The following is an 18,927-nucleotide window of genomic DNA, read 5'->3' on the forward strand; positions in this document are numbered from 1 at the left end:
ATTTCTAATTTCTACTGAAAGTGTTTTGCAAATTCATTATCTTTGTGTTGTTTTTGGTTGTCTATGTTGTTATGTTAGAACATTTATATTCTATTGAAATATGTGAGGTATGAAACTTTGCCATAAACAATATCTTTATGGTTTCCTTGACCTGTGCTCTTCTCATAGCATTTTAGGTTTTTATTGAAATTACCAGCATGCATTATTTGTACAGATGAATTCACTTGGAAACTCCTCTGCATGTGGGCATTGTGCATTTGTCTACCTCATCCCCAGAATCCAGTATCTAACTTTAGATCCTCTGTTTGGGTTCATTTTCACATATAATAGAGAACATGTGATATTTCTCTTCCTTTGTCTTTGTAGTATTTTAGTTTAGTTTAGTTTAGTTTTGGTTTGTTTTAAATGCAGTGCTTCTCTGAGGCATTAGTGTGTGAATGAACCACTTAGTGGGAGAGCATGCAGTTATCTAGACTGAGAAAGAAAATCTAGAATTTTTTAATCTTTTTTTTTTTTAGGTTAGCATATGAAGTGATGAGTTTCATATTGGCCTCTTTATGTCATTGTATTTTGCTCTTCTTCTTTCCCCTCCAGCTCTGCCCTCTGTGTTCCTGCCCCCCTGGCTGGCTCCCTTTCTTCCTCGGTGTCTGAATTCTGCTTTCTAATAACATGCATTCCAGTTCCCTCTCTGTCCTGCTTCCCTGGAGAGATCTCTTCCTCATCTAAAATATGACTTAGGGGTTTGTTCTGTGTGTTGGTTTGTTTTGGCCATTTTTCCTCTTGATATCCCTCCCTCTCCTCCTCCCTCTCTTTTTTTCTGACCTCACTGCTTCCCCTCTTTTCACTTCTTTTACTTAGAAACATTTATTAACCTTCTGTTGGATATATACCACTGGGTACACCCAGCAAGCCTGCACCCCTGAAGTTTCTTCCACTGTGGGGTGCTGGCCACACAATACTCACCTTAGAGCTACATTCACCCGAAGTGCAGTGAAAGAAAGACGCCGAGTATTAAGACGTGATAGTCTGAAAGTGTGTAGTCATGTAGTCTGAGGATCCATCTGGATTACAGGGCTCTTCTAGTCTGAAGCATCCTTGCTAGGCTGCCTTGACTTATGAATAGGTCAGAACAGCCCATTCTGACCCTGTCCAAGGCAGCAACAAGGAAACTTGATGGTGCTGCAGTCTTTGCTCCAGGGCCCTACTGATAAGAGCATCTCCAAGAATCTCATTTTCGGGCTGGAGAGATGGCTTAGCGGTTACGCGCTTGCCTGTGAAGCCTAAGGACCCCGGTTCGAGGCTCGGTTCCCCAGGTCCCACGTTAGCCAGATGCACAAGGGGGCGCACGCGTCTGGAGTTCGTTTGCAGTGGCTGGAAGCCCTGGCTCGCCCATTCTCTCTCTCTCCTCTATCTGTCTTTCTCTCTGTCTGTCACTCTCAAATAAATAAAAAATGAACAAAAAATATTAAAAAAAAAAGAAGCTCATTTTCTTGTTCTTAAGAACTGAGTATTACTGATAGGAAAAACATGTAAAGCACATACTTTTTGTTGTTGTTTATCTTTTCCCAGTGCTGGGGATTGAATTCATGGTCTCAAGCATGTTGGACACATGCTGTACCTCTGGTTGTATCCCGTGGCCATGCAATTATCTGATTGCTTCTGCGTTGTAAAATACAGATAGGTTTAGCCTACACACTCATTCCTATAAAAATAAGTGTGAAAGTATCCTGTAGTTTCTAATAGGCATTTTACATAATTGTGTGCATCTTACTGATAAAGATATTGTAGGTTTATTTTGGGCTCCAGTATGTTGAATGGTTGTCAAAGTAGCAATGAAGATAACCTGTTACTTAAGCATCACACATTCTGTAAATATGAATTTTTATGTGTAGGAAGAAAAAATCAAAAATTCATTTGTAATTTTAGAACTTTCTCGTTATTGTTGCAGAACCCATTTGTATATTTTTCACAGAATGGTATTTTTGCTGTTTTCAACTATTGTTGACTAATTATGCCTTAATGTAAAGATTCCTCAACATAAAGGTGTAAGATTATTAACTAGGTAGGCTTTAATGTAATGCAATGTTGAATGTTGCTTTTTTTGTTTTGTTTTGTTTTTTAAATCACCTTTTCCTCCTGTACATACCTAAGCAGTGGAGCACTCTGAGAGCCACTGTAATAGAATCTCTCCTTTCTCATAAGGGTAAATGTCAGAGTCTTCCGGTGAAGGTTTGAAAGAGCAGTATTTCCTTCTACCCACACTTCAGAGTGCATTTCCTTTTCTTTCTTGTTCACTATACATAATCAATTATTTTCTATTAAAAAAGTAATCACTAAATCACTAATTAAAATAGCCCAAAAATGTCCTAATCTGGCTCTTTTTTAGATTAAGACAGTAATTTTTAAATGACATTTGAAAATTTTACAGCTATTAGTGACATTTTACTGCTAGATTAATTCTGTCTCCAGTCATTTTATAAGAAGATATCACAAAACTTTTGTGTCTATCTAGGCTTTACTTACCTGGAAACCACCAGAGAGAAACACAAACCTACTTTTTTTCTTCTAGTAAATATTTTTAAATATGACATTAAATATATGGGATATCGTTAATTCTGTAATTTTACAGAAAATTAATGTGCAGTGATTTTTATTTATCTATTATTATTGCTTTGCCATGGATCTTTTAATTGTATTATTTTAGGAATATACACTATGGTAAAAGAAAAGCAATAAAAGTATATTCTATTCAAACAAAAATTTGTGAATTAGGAATAATCACTTTTTTGCAGCTGGACATAAATATCAGTGAAATTTCTTTTATCATTCTGGGACTGTAGCAATTCTTCTAGTTGACCAGCAGAGGGCGCCTTTACATTTATAATAAAGAGAATTTCTCTGTTCCAGCGTGGAAGATTACAATGTAACTGTAGCGTGCCATGTGTGAACACACAGTGCGCATGACTAAGGATGCGTGTGTATATTTTGATTTATATATTCGTTCACGTGAAGATTTTAAAATTCCACCCCAGCTAATGAGCTCACCAACCTGCTTGTTTTCAGACTTTAATACCTTCTTTTTCATATTCCCCCATATGTTCAACTCCTTACGTTTATCCGGTGACATTATGCTTTGGAATATATTGTGGATATATTTTGCATAGATCATGTTCTGTAGGAGGGGTTTAAAAATTGACCTTTATGAAACAGCCTCCTTCTCCCTGGTCCAATCTGTTGCAGCACTTTTTGTTGTTGTTGGTTTGTTTTTGCCTTTTTATAGACCAAAGTCCAATCTTAGATTTGGTCTATAATAATTTCTGTGAAAGTGCCACAGCATTTATCCTTGCACTCCAGGACCAGAATACTGTTCTGTATCACTAACCTGTAGAAATCTAGCAGTGTGTAGGATCTCGAGAAATAAATACCACAGCATTTGAGACGAAGTGAAGATCATTGCTAGCGTAGTGCAAAATCACATTGTCTCACCCCACTGTTTCAGAATTGGCTTGAAGTAAGTCAGCTCTTTTTTCTACTTTTATATCTTTCTAAATATAGTTATCACTGATTACTGAGAACTAGCAGTACTACCGAGGGAATTCAAGGACAGCTTATAATTTGGGTTTGGGGTGGGGTGGGGCTGATGATGAGGATGGTACTGGTGCAGGCTAAAGGGCTTTCCCAAGTTTGTATTTTATTACAAACTTTCTGCAAGGTGCTTTAGTTATGTGACTCATAATTGCATAGTCCTAAAAGGTTATCGCTCATATTTCAGGGACAAGGACATATCAAGCTTATTTTTTTAAAAAGCTTCCTAATGTATGAGCTTATGATGTCTATGTCTACTTAATAGGAAAACTTTAGCATTTTAGCAGAGTTTTAACAAGTAATGATTTTTAAATATTAATTTTGTTTACAGAACTTACCTTCTCTATTTTTGGATGTAAATGAGGGCTTGAAGCTATAGTGCTAGGAAGAAAGAGGTGTACTGGTCAGGTCGTGTTATAAAGGGAGTCAAATACTGAGCCTTTGTGTTCATTTGTAAATACTATAATCTAGGTTAGGAAGAAATAAGACACATGCACTCAAAAAGAAGCACCAGTGATTTCACAAAGCTAATATCAGTGCATTGAAGAGCAGGGGGAGAAGTCTTGTGAAAGAAGTCTACCTGAGGTGGCTCACCTGAGGGGGAAAGTCAGACAGGGCTCCAGAGCCTTGGAGGGCTTGAGCTGGATTTGTGAGTAGAGGTGACAGGCCACACTGCAGCCTGCGTGAACATTGTGAGCAAAAGTGCAACTACAAAACATCTCAAAATGTGTTCAGACCAGACTTATGGAAAGGAAATATTTGTGGAAGACAGTGGCAAGAAGTATCACCTATAAGATCAAAGAGAGCTAAGGGCTTCTCTGAGTATATATATATTTTACAATTGCTTATCCTAAAGCAAAAAATATATATAGTTTGGCTAATTCAGAAATAGCAGCACAATGCATGTGTGACCTTATCAGATGATCATTGTAGGAAACTCCATTCAAGGGCATTACACTGATAGCTTGAAATTGCTAATGATAAGAATATTTACACCATACAAGTTGGAAAGAACTTCTCAATCATGACTTTTATCCCTGTAAACAGTCTGTTAGTGACCATTATGTGGACACCATTGCACCTATCTCCTCTTATTTTCTGATCTCTGCTTCATCTTGAGTGCACAGAAGTTTAAAAAGTTTCAGATTCATTCACTTCTATCTTGCTGTACCTAAATCTTGCAATCGTCCACACATTCCACCCCAGTCCAGTCTTCTGGCCAATAATCATAGCTGATCCACTATATGATACTCTACCTGCATCACTTATTGGTAGTGGATGAATGGGTCCTTCTGGTAGGTACATTGATCCTCAAGATACTGTATATTAATAACTGCCCTTCTGTACTCAGACCCCAGAGCAAAGGATAACAGGCATCACTCATACACTTCAAGACAAAATCTTTACGCACAATTCAAATATAATTCTGGCTGAAATGTTTCAGCACTAAAAATTCTATAAACAGGACCAGAGGAGCTCCACGGATACCCATGTGGGCTTGTGGCTCTAAGAGAGATTTTTATCTTTGGGGAACTCATTTCCTAGAAGCTTGGATCCAGGAGAGAATATGCAAGGTGGGTGGAGGTGGCTTTTCTCCATTCTGTGGGAACACATGTTCCCTGGCACAGAGAGCAAAATATGACAGACCAAAATGTGAGCGTGTATGCGTGTGTGTGTGTGTGTGTGTGTGTGTGTGTGTGTATCATATACATAGAGCTGAAAATAAAAGTAATCTATTTCCTTTCAGGAAAGATTGTTACTTCCAAAGAAAAGGAAATGTGTATTATTAGTACGATGAAAGTAAGCACATTTAAGGAGCCTGTGTGTGTGTGTGTGTGTGTGTGTGTGTGTGTGTGTGTGTGTGTGTGCTATGAAACTGGAAGGTAGGTGGATGTGATGTCAAAGGTAGAATAAACTAAAACTACCATGGAAATTGAAATTAGTGAACTAAAAGACCATGGAAGCATGAGTTCCCAGGAGAAATGAGCCGTACAGATGGCCTTTCCCTTGCACTGTTTCTTACAGGAATGAAGAAACAATATTTGGTAAGAGAATCTGTGGCAGAGTGAGGCAAAGCATGAGAAGATAGAACTCTGCCGAGGGAAAGAATATGCAAACTGAAAGCGAGGGAGACCTGGAAGGAAAGAAGCAAGATACAAGTTGTTTTTTTTTTTAAATAAATAACTTTTTATTTGATTTATTTGAGAGAGAGAGAACGGGCACACCAGGGTCTTCAGCAGCTATAACCAGCTGCATGCACAAATGCCTTAAGCACTAAGCCATCTCTCCATCCCTGCAAGTTGGTTTTTAACTACTGAAGTGCAGGTATTGAAAACCATTTGTCCACTACTTGTTATAACAGGACTTTCCAGCAGAGGGCAGACGTTACATTAAAATAACTAAAAGATCAAGGGTTTTTTTTTTTCTTCCCCCCTCCTTTACTTTTTTTTTTTTTTTTTTTTTTTTTGAGGTAGGGGCTCACTCTGGTCCAGGCTGACCAGTAATTATGTAGTCTAAGGGTGGCCTCGAACTCATGGCGATCCTCCTACCACTACCTCTCGAGTGCTGGGATTAAAGGAGTGCACCACCATGCCCAGCGCTCCTTTGCATTTTTTAGTTGTTTATTTTATTTTATTTTTCTTGGCTTCTAACTGATTTTAAAATATTTTCAATTATTTGAAACAAGAGTAAATTAAAGGTGAAATTCCTTAGGTTAATATTTCTTCCCTATTAGCAAAATGTTCAAGATGTGTTTCCAAAATGAAGCAATTTTCCCCATGGCTTATGGCCTGCTCTTGGACAGTTATTATTGATGTTAGAAAAGCTGTTGCTTTTATCTTGTTTATGAAATTATTATAACTTTTTTTGCTCTTAAAATACTATATCTTAGCTAAAAAAATAATTATATTTGGTTCCAGTATTTTGGTGTGGACAGCTATTTGAATAGAAATTTTAAATCAATGTTATTGTTAGCATTGATTTTTAACTCCCCTAGAGGAAATGACTTATGTGAAAGCTAATTAAACCCATTATACATTATGTCACTAATATTCAATATATCTTTTAAGTAGCAACTTCACAAAAAATTAGATTTACTTTCTTCTTCCAAGATTCCCTTTTCTGATTTAACAGGATCATTCTTACAATACATAAAAATGTGTAGAAAGTATTCTGTTTTAAAACACCTGTGATCAGTGTCTGATTTCAGGTCTAGAAACTGGCAACGGACTCCAAAGCCCATGTTCTCTTCACATCAGCACCCTGCCTCCTGTTGGTTCTATTTAATATGATCATCTTCACAATAATACACACATAATTTTGGTTGTTAGGGCCTTAATCCACAGTGACAGATCTTGAAAAGTACAGATAAAAAAGACAACCAAAACTAAAGCAGTTGTAGCAATTTTTGTTACATTAACTCAATAGTTATTTTTGCTTGTTTTTAGCACTTATGTACTTTGATATTGCTTGCATGCATGTGAGTGTGCATGGGTGCATGTGTGTGTACATGTGTGTGTGTTTGTACACAAATGTGTGCATGATAAGACTTTTTAAATTGAATGCAGAAAGTAACCAGGTGGTGGAGGTAGTATCAATGTTCTGGGAGGTACAATACATTTTCTCCTATTAAACTTATTTCCCTTAGTACTTCCATTTCTAAGAAAGAAAACAATCAAAATGCATAAGAATTTGCTGCCTAGGAAACTAAATTATTTTTGTGAAGAGAAGCTGGAGATTTATATACCCTTTAAATGACAAAGAAATGGAGCTATTTGTATTCGTTTTCCTCTTGACAGTGGTCTCTAACAGGATTCTTGCAATGTCTTTTTTGCAATGAAGACAGAAGAGCTCCTCTTTTAATTGTGTGCAAAATGAGCGGGATAATGAGTGTCTGTTGGAATCAGAAATGTTAGGGAAATACAGTTATCTCTAATTTTTCTTTGAAAGATAATCTCTGTTTTGATTTTTATGGACAAAGGCATCACAATGGAAATGTCTGCTGCTGTTTTTTGAAATGAGTTTCATTTCACTTCACCCTGTGGTTGCAGGACTGTTTGCATGTTTGCACAGCTTCTCACGAATTATGAGCAGAGCTGCATGTTGGTTAAAAAGCACTAGAACACTGGGCTTGGTTTCAGAAAATGGGGACTCTGCCCCAGAGCTCCGTGACGTGACTAAAGCATTTAAACCCTCTGAGTCTTGGTTTCTCACTTACAAAATTGAGCTGATAATGGATACCTACCACAGAGAATGTTAGAATTTAAGCCATAATGTAGATTATATCTGGGAAAGCTCTGAGCCTAGTGTCTTTCTGAAACATTGCAGATTTCATAATGAACTTAATTCATGGTATACTATTCATAATATCCTATTTTGATAACAATTTTATTATCAATATATTATTTGTACTTACTGTGTGAATATATCCCTCCCCCCAAAATATATACATGCTTAGAACAAAACTTTTAACAATCTAGAATTTACATATGCAAATAATAGGTTTAAAGTCATGGCTTAGCTGTTGGTGATTAGTAAATGAAATGAAAATCAAAATTACTTCCATTTCTATTATTATATTATATTATATTATATTATATTATATATATATATTATATATATATTATATTATATTATATTATATTATATTATATTATTCAATAGCAACAATGTTAGCTTTCAGATTGTCTCTGATAATATTTTTCAGCCATTTTGGTATTATCTTCAGTTCTTGATTCTACATTTAAAATCTCACAGGGAAATCAACATTTACATCTTTCCTCAAAAGTCTTGGCCTATATGTATAAGATCTAGAATTATCCTTGCAATGACATTTTCCCATCTCATTTTACACCTTGCCTTTTCCTTACAAATCATAATCTTTTTTCATCAGTACATCTGCCCCAAACACTCTCTGACTTGACAGTTCTATCCCACACTCGCCTCTGAGCTCCTAACAAGATGTACCTCTGGGAATTGCAAAGTGCCATATTTAGAATCTTTCTGCAAGATACACAGGTTTTCCCGTGTGATCATGAGGGATTCCTCAAATCTGAGTTTTAGAGCTAATCTATGACAACTGATAAGCACAGTATTTCACATTAGTATATTTATGTTGTGCTAATGTACTTAAACAGTATGTATGTCCATTGAGAATTTTCAACAAATTTCTTATGAGCTTTCTTCTAACTTTTAAGAAATATGCCTTACATATTTCATTAACTTTGCCTGTAATTTCATTCTTTCTCCCAACTGAAATGGACTTAACCAAGTCAAACTGAGATAGATGGTTCAGATATCACAAATAGGTACTCCTTGAAATAGGAGTATACAAAAAAGCAAGAAATTACTGACATATGCAACAATGTGAATGGTCTCAAAAGTATTTATGCTAGGTTAAATAAGGTTATATACTGCTTAAATCCACTTATATGACATTGTGGAAATGGAAATTCTATAGTATCAGAAACTAGATTACCAGTTGTCAGGGGATATTAGGATGGTATTGACAACTAAGGCATTTGTGGAGATTTATAGGGTGAGGGGAATGAGGAACTGTCCCATTGATTAGACTCAGCAACCATCCACGAAATGCATGATTTTCACAATGAAGTTATACATCATCTGACTTAGAAACATTAATTCACTGAAGAACATACAGGTTTCCCTATATGCTATCTCTTTCTGTAGTTTTCCTGAGAGCATACTGTGTTTGTTTTTCAACCATTTCTTGTTCCAGCTCTGAAAATATGATTTCAATAATAATTTTAGGTAGATAAAAGCTACTTTAATATAGTTGATTAGTGTTTTGGAGCAATATAGGATTAAATAATAATGACATAACAAGTATAAATATTATGAATTATTATTGTAAGAGCATCATTCATGGAATGCCTGTTATAGTCACTCACCAACCACTTCATTTTCACTTTATTTTCTAATAATTAGTAATAAAGGTAGTATGTCAAGAGCTGATTGTGTCTAGTGTTACATAATCTTATTCAGTGCTGTGAGGTAAATGGTATAGTGTGCATCGTACATGAGAGGAACCTGGGATCAGAGAAGTATCTACAGAAAATTTTCAAGCTCTTCTGATTCCAAGCCAACTTCAGAAACTCCTGTGCCACAAGTTTCTCCAGTTTAATGGTGGTTCTGACCCTTGAATATAAGGCTGTGAATATCAATGAGAATATATTGGATATATTGTTTCTGGAAGAAACAAAGTTTTTCAATAAGAATTCATGCCAGTGACAAAAAGCAGAATATTGGTTTAGGGATGGATATCCACTTTGCCATACAACCAGTTAATGGAGGTTTAGTTTATTCAGGAAAAGAAAACACTTCCAAGCTTTCACATATGCTTCTAAGAACTTGTGATATCTAGCTTTAGTGATATTATTTTAGAAAAGATTCTTTTTGAGATTTTTGAATTTATACTTACCCCTGAAATGTTGTTTTATAGTTGATCCATAGATCTATATATTTTATTGGTTTTTAGTTTATTTAGTTTTCTCCATATAGATGTACTTATATATGTTTATAATTTAAAAAAAAAAAAAACTACTAACAGCCAGACCTGGTGGGGCAAGCCTTTAATCCAATGCTTGGTAGGCAAAGGTAGAGGATCAGGGTGAGTTTAAGGCCACTCTGAGACTACATAGTGAATTCAAAATCACCCTGGGTAGAGTGAAACTCAAAAAAATATAAATAAAAGCCACTATCAAACTTTGGTCCTGTTTTAGGGGGCAGGATCTTCTTGTAAAAGGATGACACATACTACAGAATCATAAAGGCTCAGGAGCTCTCGTGCTGGGTGTAGGTAGGTGGTAATATGTATTTGAGTCACTGCCGGCAGCTGCTCATCCACAGTGGGGTGTTTTTAGTGTAGCCTGCCAGGAGCTATTACCTTTTATTCATCGTTGTCTGGGTGTGCCTTCTCCACTTTGCATTGAACTGTATGTACTGTGTGCTGTAGAGGTGTGCAGTTAAAATACGTTTATTCTCAGAAATATTTTTAAAATATTTTAAAATGTTTTCCTTTGCAGAATCAGACACAAGTTTGGCAGAAGGAAGTGTCAGCTGCTTAGATGAAAGTCTTGGACATAACAGCAACATGGGCAGTGATTCAGGCACCATGGGAAGTGATTCAGGTACTGCCTAACTGTTGTGCAAACCTTAAAAAGTGTGAAATAAGACACCATATAGTGGGATGCCCGGGGGCTGTTTATACCTCCCTAATGTATTTATGTAATTAAAGCAATTCTTTTCTACAGCGAGTCAGTTTGGAATTTTGCCATTTACTTTCTTCAAAAGTACAACCCAATAAAGTCTTAGGACCAAACTCTAATTTTGATCTCACATCTAGCCTTCTTTTCATCTTTTATAAGCCCCATTTTATAGAATAATGTCATCTATTCTATTTACATATGTGCTTCAACTAATTTTCCTGCACTTAAATTCTTTGTGCAATTATGATACATTTACCATTTCCAAAAGTTCTTTTTTTGTTAAAATATATTTAAACAAAAATACTATCAATCAAAAGAATAACTGCAGGTAAGAAACAGAATCCCACTTAAAATGAAAACCTGGTAGTAACATTGGAGTGTGAAGATTTATGATTTGTATACATGACTCTTGAATAGGCGTAGAACATACATGATACATCAACCAATAAATAAAACTTTACTAGGTATTTTCCAAGCTACTCTCCCTATTGGCTACCTCTTACCTATAGCAAGTGAGAACACCTGTTTCCAAACACTTACCCTTCACCAGTGCATCATCTTGAGATTTCCTAACATATCAGTTTTATAGATTTAAATTAATTTTTTTTCTGTTTTTTGGTTGAGTATTCTCTGATTGTTCCTGAGTTAAGATCAGCATCTTTTAAGTCTGGGTGATAAATTATTTAATGTCTATTCAATATTCACTTGACCATATATTTGAACTAATTCACAGTTAAAATTAACAAATTACCAACAAAAATGCTGAGCAATGGGCCAGCTAAGACACAAATTTAAACTGACAAATTAAAAAACACTATTAATTAATTTGTGATTGAGTTATTTCTGCTTAGAAAGATACTGTGTGCTTAGTATTATCTGGCATTCACAGAATTATAGAAATATATTGTACAATAGGGAAAATTGTTTATATGAACATAGTCATCTGCCTTAAAAGCTTCTAAATTGAGTAGCATAGTTACTTCTATTGGTGTATTCTTCTCTCGCAGTCACACTCCTGAATCCCTTCAAATAATTTAGTTTCAGAAAGCATTTCAACTAATGTCAGTCATGACTTTCTCCTTGGAAAAAGATGATTAATTTTCTGTTTAATATGTTTAATTCTTGCTAAATTCTGCAGGTGCCTCTTGCTGTGCATTGCATTTGGTTTTTGATCATTTAGCAATATTTATACTATATGGTATTTATGCTAGAACTCAAAAGATTCTCTAGCTAGTGTAGTTAACCAATATATGGATTGTTTTAAGCTTCTGTGCCTCATCCTTATTCTGCTTTGTCTAAATAAGGGCTTTTCCACAAAATCCATTCATTCAATAAATATCTAAGACACACCCTCTGTTTGCAGGGTGTTTTGTCTGTTTAGAGCAGTTAGCAAATGTATTTGCTGATTTTTAGTCTTCAATGTGGCATGAAAGATATGATAACTCTGAACTCAACCTACTTTTAAAAAGCAAATACATTTTCGAAAGCAAACACATTTTTTAAGACAAATACATTTTCAAGGGAATACCCTTAATGGTCTAGATGGATAAGTGTTTAGGAACAAAGATTGATTTTGCATAGTGGACAGTAAAATTTTTAAATGCTAGCTAATATTTATGAAAAATTTTTACCCTTCAATGCATGCTAAAATTGATATAGAAATCATTTTAATAAAAGATTTTGGTAAATTGGTGAGCTAACACACATTGACTCACTGAACAGTGTTATAGGCTGACATCAAAATGGACATTATTCTAAACACCCTTAGTCCTCCTTCGAAAGTCACATAATGGAACCAAAAAAATAGGTGTGTGAACAGTAATATCATGACCTTTTAAAACCATGATGTCACAGCAAAGCATGATTACCATTACTTCTAAATTTTACATACACTAATTATTTTCTAAAGGTCCCTGTTTTCTCATTTCCCAGTTTAAAAAATATATATTGCTTCTGAAAGCAGTGAGGCATTTTTTTTTACCATATACTGACCTGATATATATATAAAGTGAGTCTTACCCTTTCTAAAATAATGCTATTAATACCTGTCCAACAGGAATGGTGTATTTTTCTCTGGTTCCATAGTATAGGTAAAAGAATATTTGTCAGTTTCAAACACATGCAGTGACAGACCTTTTCTCTCCAAGAATAACTCAGCTGTCAAAATCCAAGTGTGAATGAAATTTGCCACATGGTGTAGTTCCAATAGAATAGTATTATTTAAACCTTATTTGATTTTATTTTTGACCACTTTTGTGGTGGGAAGTAATTTTTAAGATTTTTCAACCATTTTCTTGAGTTAAAGGGAGGGCACAACGTGATTCCAAGCCTGTATATTTTTAAAAATACTATTTTCATTATCATGTTAATTGATTATGATTTTCAGAAAAAGCCAATAATAAATAAACAACAACCCCAAACATTTCTTTTTTAATGGAAATTGGCTCATTGTTCATTGATTCTAGCCTAATTTTCTCCTTCTGGTGATAAAGAATATACAATTCTTTTTTCATTGCTTATGTGGATAAATTCTTCCATCTCCATGTCAGAAGATGTGATAAGGCAAGAATCAGGTGGAATATTTAGCACTCATCCAGCTCTTTTCCTTTGGATGCTGTTCTCACGTTGAATTCAACTTCAATTTTTTCCCCCAGATTTGCTTTTTATCAGCTTTAAAACTTGGGGCTACCCATCAGACCTTCTATTCTGAACTGAACAAACCAAAGGAAACTGTGGAGCAATCTAATTATTTAGCTAAATATATTAAGTAATAACTGTGTAATTCTCTAGACTGAAGTCCTTTGGGAAACAAATGTATTTTGGCAGTATAAGCTATGTAGTAGGTGCCTACTAAATGAATTACATGACCAGTTTAAGTAGCAGTGAAATTTCATAAAATTAGTTCCGAGGTTAAATTGTACAAATGATAGCCATTTTGACCTTCTAACTTCTCATATTTAATATTAAATTTCTTCTATGCTATATCGATTTCTTTTCTTGTCACCATGACCAAAATACCTGGCAAGAAGCAACTTAAAGGAGGAAGGATTTATTTTGGCTGATGATTTCAAGGAATACAGTCCTCTGTGGCGAGGCACCATGGAAAAAAGAGTGAGGTGGCTTGCTATGCCCCCTACTACAGAACTGAAGCAGAGAGTGTGGGACCAAAGTAGACCAGTGGACCAGGCCATAATCTCTAAGGCAACAGAGCTGCCTCTTACCTGCTTCTTCCTTCTAGACTCAACCTTCTCAAGGCTCCACAATCTCTCAAAACAAAGCCACCTGCTGGAGACCAAGTGTGCAAACATATTTTACATTCAAACCAGAACATATGCATTAGATGATGCTGTTATTTTACTCATGTAACTTGGTTTTTGGTTCCTGGAAAAGATTTAGAAAATTGCTCTATGTTTCTCCATTTAATTTTTGTTACCCAAGGATAGCTATAGAAAGCATGAAAAACAAAGATAGATAAAAAGCACATATAACTACTATAAGAAAAGACACATTTTGTTGTTTTTAAAATCTGTACCAAAATTTTTCTAGAATGAAATTAAACAGTTAATTTCTCAATATAAACTTCTAGATTTTAGTTTAGATACTGCTTAAAATACATCTTGCTTTATAAATAGTTTACCACTGACAGAAAGTTAGGTGATAATTAAAAATTTCTTTACCTATACGAGCTATATAAAGCCAAACCTTATATACATATAATAGAAAATGAACTTAAAAGCTCAAAACAAGCATAGAAAGAAGCTTCATGAATGTGTACATTACACACTGATGATCCTGTGTGTGTTTCTCATAAAAGCCATATTAAATGAATCAGCAGAGGACCCAATGATAGTTTAAATACACTCATCTGGTTTCATTCATCCATACCGAAGGCAAATTTCCTGCAAAGTCAAATAGATGATTCTTACTAAGTGGTGTTTGGTGTGAATTTTCCTACCTGTTCAGACAGAACCATCACAACAAATTAAAACTCACTTAACCAGAGTAGCCAGTTGCTGAAATGGAGCCATCAGCAAGTATTTAGAAGATAATGGTATTATGTTAGTTTAGTTTTCTTGCAATCACTGATAAGAGAAAGGACATTTATTTCATGTGTGACGAAATACTGACTTATACTGTCATTCATTTTAATCCTTGTGATTTTATACAACAGAAAGTGGATTTCAGTTTCATGAAACTGAATTTATGGAGATATGCATATATAATGTAAAACATGACAATTGAAAACTAAATGGCAAAATTAGTCGCAGTTTAATTTAAAGCTCAAAAATTCTGCTTTACCTGTCATTGAAGTCCTTTAAATTAAAAGGACTTAATAGTAAAAGTTTCTATTCTTATTTCCTAAATATTGACTCTGAACAACTTAATTAACCTGCAAATGCAAAAGATTTCAGATTTCTCTCTCTCTCTCTCTCTCTCTCTCTCTCTCTCTGTCTCTCTCTCTCTCATACACACACACACAGAGTTATCCCTTTATATCCACAGGTTCCACATTTATAAATTCATCCAATGGTAGATCCAAAACATGTTGTAAGAAATGTTTAGACTGAACATCTATAGATATTTTTCATGCTATTATTCTCCAAACCAATAAAATCACCACTTTTCACAAATGTTTACATCATAATAAGTATTCTAGGTAAAGATAATTTAAAGTATAAGACAGGATATGTGAAGGTTACATGCAAATAATGTGACAGATTATATAGAGGACTTGACAGCTTACTGATTTTTGTTCCCTAAGCGCATCCAGGAACCAACCCCTGCAAATTCCAATAGACAATTGTAGGTTTATGTTTTGTGGTATTTAGTTGTCAAGAAATAGTTTAATAAGTAAAAGACAATGGTTTAGGCTGTAATACCTTCTTTTAAAAATAATTTTATTTATCTGCGAGAGAAAGAGACACACCCAAAGAGCAAGAAAATGGGCACACAAGGGCCTCTTACACTACAAATGAATTCCAGACGCATGTGCCACTTTGTGCATGTGGCTTTACATCAGCACTGGGGATTGAAACTGGTCTTTCAGACCTTGCAAGCAAGTGCCACTGAGCCATCTCTTCAGCCCTATTACACCTTCTTTGTAATGAAATAAGAAGGAGCAGAGAACAAGGAAATACAGTGGATTTTACAATACTAATTCCTGATTTATGTCTGAAAGGGCTAAAAGAAACTGGCAGATAGCATGGCTAGTTAAAGAATGGAAATTTCTATGCATTAGCAATGTAATTGCTAAGACCATACCACAGCCCTTTCAGTAAATACCATGGCTTTGGTTCCTCCTTGAGTATGCCCTCTCATTTCCCTTCCCTAGTCTTCCATGCTGTTAATTCACTCCTTGACAGGGTTCCTGATGTGTCCTGCAAGCAGAGCTGACACCCTGGTACAGACAAAAAGAACATGGATTAGTTTGGACCACATAAGAAATGGAATTTACGTCATAAGAGCTCTGTGTTCAATTTCAGGCTTCCTAACCCTAGTTACTTCTTTGTTCTTTCCCTTATGTCTCTTCTGTTAAACGGTCTTCAGATGAAAGAAAGGTGGCAGAAAGAGCATCCCCTGTGCCAGAACTGCAGCTCAGGCCTTACCAAATGGAAGTGGCTCAGCCAGCCCTGGAGGGAAAGAATATCATCATCTGCCTTCCTACGGGGAGCGGGAAAACCAGAGTAGCTGTCTACATCACCAAGGATCACCTGGACAAGAAAAAGCAAGCATCACAGCCTGGGAAAGTTATCGTGCTTGTCAACAAGGTGTTAAAGCAGATGCAAAGTAGCACTATTCTTCCGTTTTGTTTTACTATTTTGAAAATTTTGCATAGTAACGTGTAGCAATGAATCACACATACTTAGTATAACTTTTTACTTCAGTCTGTTTTAAAGGTATATCATTTTAATATTTAAGTGATTAACCTTAAAAAAGGATTTTTTTTTCCTAAGACCAGAGCATTAAATCAAATGTCTGATTTATACATACAAATTAAATTTGCCAACATGTGCTCCAAGGCCAACTAAAACTGACTCAAGTTCTCATTGTATGTGACCATGAATGACTTGAAAAATATCCCTGGCATATAGCATCAAATACTGTCTTTTAGAGTCTCCTTAACCATTAACTCATATCAAACACAGTGAGTCTTTTTAATCCAGAATATAGGTGTATCCATGTGTGTGCATATTTGGAAGTAAAATGAAAATTGAATATTTAGTTTATCTATAATAAGCTAAATAAGTAAATAATGTTAAAAGCTTTTGTACACATACAGTATTTGATGCAATTACAAATTAAATACAATTGAACAATTGAATTTTCTTTGACAATTAATATATTGGGACATATAGAGATCTTCATAAACAGGTATATGTTTCATCATAAAATAATGTCTAGTTATTTGATCTTTATTCAGATATATGGTTTGTGAATTTATAAATATGCAAATTGGTAATACTAATTTTCAGTATCTGTGGAATAAAATTTAGTGTACCTTTCATGATAAACAGTAGCCTTATTTACATTCTCATGTATTACCTTGTAGAAAAAAGGTAAATACTTTATAAAACTTCATATAATTTTTAGATTTCTAAATTTCTATTACGTCAAAACCTTTATGTGTACTCACATATAGCTCAATAGCAAAGTAGTATAAGATTTGATCTAATATAGACCCCATTCTATTCTGGTTCCCTAATACCATTTTACTTTTCCTTTCCTTTGCTCCATTCTTTTGAGAGTTACAGGCTTCAATTGTAGGGGTAAATGAAAACACCACCTGTGCGCCCAGACTTTTCAGTCTTCTATCTGGGGCTTCAACATCATGAGAGATACATCCCAGGTTCCTTCAGATGCCATTATGCAGCCCCATGTGATTCAGCAGAAGTGGGTAGCAGTTGGGTTTGATTAGTCTTGGCAGGAACTCTGTCACATCTTAGAAAAGGCTCCAAGAGGACCACACACCTCCCAATTAGCCATGTCAGACTTGCATCTGGCTTCCTCTATATCCTTCACTAGGAAGTCAGTACCAACCAGAGTGAGTTTCAGGATTATCCTGCACTTGCTATTTCCTGTAACAACTTTTTATGTTCTGTAGATCAGAGAACTCTGCTTCTCTGGAAAGTTTTCAGTTACCACTGGTGGTGGGGAGTGGGGGTAGGCGGTGGAGAGACTAATTTTGCTAACTCATCATGGTATGAAAATTTGTGATGTCTTTGATCATGAATTTATTTAAAGACAGATCTGATACAACCTTAGTCCCAAGGAATCTATAGCTTTGAAAGAGATGAGAGACATATGTTCATGTAATAATTACTGTTTATGGTACTTTTAAAGCACCCTAATGCATGTCATCATATTAAATCTGTTCTGCTAGCTCTGAGGTAGTCATTTTTTCCCATCAGAAAATTAAAACTCGAAGACTTTAATTAGCCAACAAAGGTTTACTCAGGCAATAGCAGCAGAGATGAGAATTCAGTCGGTTCTTCTAAGTCACCAGGTTTCTCTCTCCACCATCCTTTATGAATAGACTGAAAGGGCAGACGCCATATCTCGGAAGTCTTCTGGTCACCAGCAATATGCCAGCCTCTGCTTCACCTAACTTTCACAGCCCCATGACAGATTAACACACAATCATCTTAGAATAAGAAAATCAAAACGACTGACATGTTGCAGATCTTGTCATAGTCACAACCAACCAAGGGGCTAAGGTTCCTGCTTTCAGGTCTAGCCTTGTTCTTTCTGAGTCATACAATTTCTTTGCACTAAATTTAGTTTCTGTTCTCTTTCCAGACTCTTTCTCTCTCACTCTTTTTTCAACTTATTTTTGTTTCTGTCTTATACAATTTTAAGACGACTCACAGAAAACTCAAATCAGGAAAGCTTTGTGAAAATATCTGTGGTTCTCCAATGTTAAGGCTTCACATGTTATATGGGAGCTTCATTAAAGTGCAAGTTTTGAGGCTCTGGCATTAGATATGGTCCTTACATAAGTAGTTCTTTAATGGGGTTCAGGAATATACATTTTTCAAATCTCTCATGGGATTTTGTAGCAAGTACAAAATTCTGAATGACAGTTTCTCACTAATCTTACCACCATGTGGCAATATTA

The 18,927-nt window shown here is 35.3% G+C and overlaps 1 protein-coding gene across 3 annotated transcripts in view; it reads left to right on the forward strand.

Annotated features, from left to right (window-relative positions):
* Ifih1 (interferon induced with helicase C domain 1) overlaps nt 1-18,927 on the forward strand; it is a 65,162-nt gene that overhangs the window by 17,530 nt on the left and 28,705 nt on the right. For all 3 annotated transcript variants that reach the window (XM_004651892.2, XM_045148320.1, XM_004651893.2), the window contains 2 exons: nt 10,629-10,733; nt 16,359-16,579. In XM_004651892.2, the coding sequence (XP_004651949.2) occupies nt 10,629-10,733; nt 16,359-16,579 (326 nt within the window). The remainder of the gene's footprint in view (nt 1-10,628; nt 10,734-16,358; nt 16,580-18,927) is intronic.

Source organism: Jaculus jaculus, chromosome 4 (assembly GCF_020740685.1).
Source record: "Jaculus jaculus isolate mJacJac1 chromosome 4, mJacJac1.mat.Y.cur, whole genome shotgun sequence".
Taxonomy (NCBI): Eukaryota; Metazoa; Chordata; class Mammalia; order Rodentia; family Dipodidae; genus Jaculus; species Jaculus jaculus.